This window comes from Sceloporus undulatus, chromosome 2 (assembly GCF_019175285.1).
Source record: "Sceloporus undulatus isolate JIND9_A2432 ecotype Alabama chromosome 2, SceUnd_v1.1, whole genome shotgun sequence".
NCBI lineage: Eukaryota > Metazoa > Chordata > Lepidosauria > Squamata > Phrynosomatidae > Sceloporus > Sceloporus undulatus.
This window is the reverse complement of record NC_056523.1, coordinates 214,362,830-214,366,153: the sequence shown is the minus strand read 5'-3', so window position 1 is coordinate 214,366,153 and position 3,324 is coordinate 214,362,830. Positions and strand designations below refer to the sequence as shown.

Here is a 3,324-nt window from a genome sequence, read left to right as displayed (position 1 = left end):
CCTTCGACCGACCAACATGGGCAAGGAGAGGATGAAAAAGTATTCCATCAGGCCTCCAGGAAGGCGAAACCCAAAAGCTTCCTCAAAAGCATCCATCCCTATGAGGAACCCTACTAGAACCTTAGGAGGAACCCTACTAGAGGGAACCCAAAGCTTTAGCTCTGTGACATTTGAGGGAAGGGAAAGAAAAAGAAATCTTGACAAGATCATATTGGAGGAAGAAAGGAAGGAAAGAAGGAAGGGAAGAAGGAAAAGCCAACAGGTTGCAGAGCACATTGGTCAACTTTCTCAAACTCTGTTCAAGGCTTCTCCAAGGAAGGAGAAGAGGGGAAAGTGTGCCTGAAATGGAGGGGAAGGAGGGATCCAAAGGAGTTGTTTCTCCTTCTGGCTTGTCAGCCTTAAGATCAAGCGTAGTTCGGAGGTGCCAAGGTTCAACCTGCCAACCAGAGGAGAAGGGCATCTGCCCACCTCTGTCCTCTCCCTGGCAGCCACCCTCTCAACCTTAGGGATGCCAGTCAGGAGGGCACCCAGTGGATCCATGCTCCTCATCTCCCTCTTTGGGCCTTCCCTTGGAGTGCCAAGGTGGGTCTTCCTCATGGCGCCGTGCCCAACTAGAGTCGGTTGGCACAGGGCTCCCGGGGGTAGATCTCCTCGTAGGCCGGGGGCTGCTCGTTGGGCAGAGGGTAGCAGTAGGGGTAGGAGGCCTCCAGCTCCGGGTCCCGAGGGGAATAGCCGGGCAGCTCCAGGGACGGGTGGCCCCCGCAGTGGACCTCCACGCCGGCCTCGTCGAAGAGGTGGAAGACCCCGACGTTGATGTAGGAGACGGCCTGGAAGGGGAAGGAAGCGGGGGAGAGGTCCAGGTCCTCTCCGGAGGAGAAGAGCGAGCCTTGGCTGGGCCTTGGAAGGGTCTGCGATGGCCCAGCTCCGCCGGGGTCCCTCCTTCGCTGCCGCCGCCTCCTCCTGCGATGCTGCTGCGGGGCTGCTTCTCCTCTCCTCCTCCTCCTCCTCCGCCTCCGGAGACCCCTCTGCTGGGCGGCCTTGTAGTTCTTGACCAGGAGGAGGTTGAGCAGCCCCAGGAGGCACTCCAAGGCGTTGAAGATGGTGGAGAGGACCAAGCCCCGCTGGTAGTCGCGGAGCTTCTGGCAGCGGAGGGCGACACTGGAGGAGGAGAAGGAGCCGTCGGAAGAAGAAGCAGCAGCATGAGAAGGCCTTCCTCGGGGGCCAGAAGGGAGAGAAGAGGAGGAGGAGGAGGAGGAGGAGGAGGATGAAGATGGAGACCCTCCTCCCGCTCCGCTTTGAGGCAGGAGGCAGTAGTGGGAGTACTTCTTCTCCACCAAGGAGACCGTGTCCCCGTCGATCACCGCCCCGGCGAAGGCGCTCAGCACCCCCAGCATAAAGACCAGCACCCCCAGCAGAAGGAAGTTTTGTCGGCCGCCCGGGGACGCGGCTTTCGGAGCCACCGGAGCCACTGGAAGGGGGCCATCCCCGCTCACCGGGACGGCGGCCACCTCGTTGCCTTGAGGAGGAGGAGGATGCTGGGGGTCCCCCGGCGCCGCCCCTTCTTCGCCCCGCTGCCGGCAGCAGAAGAGCGCGGAGCCCAGCAAGGCCAGGCCGGCGGCCAGCAGCAGCCCCGAGTAGAAGGCGCCGGCGGCCGATCCGAGTCGGAAGGGCTCCCCCTTGAGCTCCGAGCCCAGCGAGAAGCACTTGAGGCCCACGGCGGCGGCGCTGAGGGCGCAGGCGAGCAGGAGGCAGCTGGAGAGCGCGGCGCAGGCCCCCCGGGAGCCCCACTTCATCCTCCGGCCCCGAGACCCCCGGCCCAGCCCTCCTCGCCCCCCGCCGCCCGCCTCGCCTCCGCCGCCCGCCTCCGCCGCCGCCGGCCCTCCTCCTCATCCTCCCGTGTCCTCCTCCGCCCCGGCGGGGGCCTCGGGGACGCAGCGGCAGCAGGGCGCCCGCGAAGGCATCCTCCGGGACTCGGCGGAGAGAGAGGGAGGGAGGGAGGGCAGCCGGAGGCAGGGAAAGGCCGGCCCCCGAGGACCCTCCGCCGGCAACCGCGACGCTGCGACTCCTGCCTCCGCCGCCGCCGCCTCTCTTCCTCCTCCTCCTCCTCCTCCTCCTCTTTTACCCTCTCCTCTTCTCCTCTCTTCCCCCTCGCCTCTTCTTTCTCCTCCTCCTTCTCTTCCTCTCCTCCTCTTTTTCTCCTCCTCCTCCTCCCCTTCTTATCTCCTCCTCTTTCCTCCTCCTCTTTCCTCTCTTCCTCCTTATCCTTCCCTCCTCTTCTCTTCCCTCTTCTCCTTTTTTTTCTTCTGCTCCTCTCTTCCTCTCCTCTGCTCCCCCTTTTCCTCTCCTCCTTCTTCTTCTGCTCCTGTTCTCCTCCTCCTCTCCTCCTTTCCCCCCTCCTCTCCTCCTCGTCTCCTCTTTCTCCCCCCTCCTCTTTTCCTCTCCTCTCCTTCCTCGCCTCCGCTTCTCCTCCTCCTCCTCCTCCTCCCTTCTTCCTCTCCTCTTCTTCTCCTCTCCTCCTCTCTGCACGCAGCCGCTGGCACACAGGCTTCTCCCTTCCCTTTTCCCCCTTCCCTTCCCTCCTCTCTCTCTCTCTCTCTTTCCCTTCTGGAAGCAGGGGAGGCTGCTGTGCTCCTCGCCCGCTCTTCCCTACTACTACTACTACTACTACTGCTACTTCTGCTGGGAGCAATGGATTATGGAGGGCACAGAGGGCAGCCAGAAGAGGGGCCAAAGGGGCAGGGAGGGCAGGAGGGGCTGGGAGTGTGTGGCATTTGGGGGGGGGGGTCGGGGAGAAGAGAAGGGGAGGACCTGGCTCTCTTTTGGTGCCTTTGCCTCCCTCCCTCCCTCGGTGTCTTCCAAGTGCCTCTCCCACAACCGACCCACGTTTGCCTTGGGTTGCCCAGGGCACCCCACTCCTGAGGGCCTGGAACTTGGTCTCTCCAGGGACCCCACTTCTAAGGCGAATGCTGACTGACAGATCTAGTCCTACTTCAAGGTGGTGCCTTCAAGTCCTTCCCACCTCCGGTCCTTTCTGAGGCTGAGAGAGTGTGACTTGCCCAAGGTCACCCAGTGGGTTCTCATGGCCGAGCAGGGATTTGACCCCTAGTCTCCAGCGCCCAAACCACTCCCTCACTTAAGCTGGCTGCTCTACTTAAAGGATACCCACTGAAATCAATGGGACTGGTTTAAGTGGGCAGACGTTCGCAATGACTGAAATCCTTATTCCCCTGAAGTCCTGGAGTATGGCTAGATCCACTGAAGCCCTTTGGTTTTAAGTGGACTGCCCATTGGTGAAAAGGACACGAGGGAGTTTATAATCTGTCC

The 3,324-nt window shown here is 61.9% G+C and overlaps 1 protein-coding gene across 1 annotated transcript; it reads right to left on the bottom strand.

Moving 5' to 3' along the window:
• Positions 1 to 6: 6 nt before the first annotated feature.
• On the bottom strand, positions 7 to 1,793 carry TMEM271 (transmembrane protein 271). The gene has a single exon (XM_042449603.1). It carries the CDS (start codon positions 1,791 to 1,793, stop codon positions 612 to 614), a length of 1,182 nt encoding a protein of 393 aa, XP_042305537.1. The 3' UTR covers positions 7 to 611.
• Between the last annotated feature and the right edge of the window lie 1,531 nt (positions 1,794 to 3,324).